Raw genomic sequence first — 1198 nt, 5'->3', positions numbered from 1 at the left:
TCGAAGAGAATGTCAAACATGTTTTGTACCCTCGAATCTGTGGAAAATGTAGTTTTCAGCTGTGGGGAGAAAAAATGATAAAGAAAAATGACTATAAATGATCATATCATCTAAGCTCCTGCTGTGTAGACTACATTTTATATTGTTTGGTGATATGGCCATGAACAGTCATGAAAATTACTTCAGTGTTTAGCCTGCTGATTACTTGTGTGTTAGAGTTTAATGGATACTTATTGCAGTTAGATAAGTAGTATATGTAGTTTTCTACTGCCCTGTATGGTGCTCTGTGTGCAGTTGTATCTGCCTAATGCTGACCTTGGACTGGATTTCTGCTCCCAGTCTGCGGAGTGTCTCCAGGAAGGCTTTGTTCTTTGGCTCGAGCGTGGCACACCTCTGCACATCTTTGAAAGCCATATCCAGTTTTCCCAGCTTTTCCAGAGCTTGGCAGCGCCGGTACAAAGCTTTTATGTCTTTTGCATCAACATCAATCGCTATGGATGAGGGCAAATTGTTTAAGTTAATGACTAGCTTTCATCTATGGATTTTTGTTCTGCTGTTGACTGAATATTTACAGCTGTTCAAAGTTCTTAACGTATTACTCTACCTTTAGTTGCATCAGATGCTGCATTAACATAGTTTTCCTATAAGAAAAAACAGAGACAATCACAGACAGTTTGTCAGAGAACCTGCAAGCATAATCAGTTTGATATAGTTTTGGTCCCATATCAGAGTGCTTACCTTTTTTAGGTAGCATGCAGATCTGTTCCTGTAAATCACAGCCAGCACCTTTTTGTCCTGGCACACCTTGATGGCTTTAGTGTAGCACTCAATGGCCTTGTCAATATCGCCTGCCTGAAAGTGTTTGTTTCCCTCCTCTTTTAACTGGATTGGGTCTCCCATCTGACAAAAAATTGGAATATATATATATATATTTATGTATATGTGAAATGTAAAATCAAACCTGTGTGTTGTTTTATTGTGCTCACCAGGCAAAGCTTACTTTAACAAATTCTGCCAATCAAATTTAAATTAAGCTTTTTACTTTTTCTCTGGATAAAAAACAAATACGTCAAATAAGCTGAACATATAATGATCGTGGCTGACTCTTTTTCTCTCTTTAAATTGTGTTAGAAAAGCAGTGTGCAAGCAGTTCAAAGTTATAAAGACACACCATTCAAACAAACGACAGAGTGGTAAT

At 37.7% G+C, this 1198-nt stretch overlaps 1 protein-coding gene across 1 annotated transcript in view; it reads right to left on the bottom strand.

Moving 5' to 3' along the window:
• Nucleotides 1-900, bottom strand: part of unc45b (unc-45 myosin chaperone B) — a 6347-nt gene extending 5447 nt beyond the window's left edge. The window contains exons 1-4 of the mRNA XM_005722409.1: nt 739-900; nt 605-641; nt 316-491; nt 3-59 (exon numbers count right to left, since the gene is read on the bottom strand). Coding sequence (XP_005722466.1) covers nt 3-59; nt 316-491; nt 605-641; nt 739-900 — 432 coding nt within the window. The remainder of the gene's footprint in view (nt 1-2; nt 60-315; nt 492-604; nt 642-738) is intronic.
• Between the last annotated feature and the right edge of the window lie 298 nt (nt 901-1198).

This window comes from Pundamilia nyererei, unplaced genomic scaffold (genome assembly GCF_000239375.1).
Source record: "Pundamilia nyererei isolate P.nyererei 1_Seehausen unplaced genomic scaffold, PunNye1.0 scaffold00006, whole genome shotgun sequence".
Classification (NCBI taxonomy): Eukaryota; Metazoa; Chordata; class Actinopteri; order Cichliformes; family Cichlidae; genus Pundamilia; species Pundamilia nyererei.
Note: the sequence above shows the minus strand (reverse complement) of the source record. Positions and strands in the feature narration are given on the sequence as shown.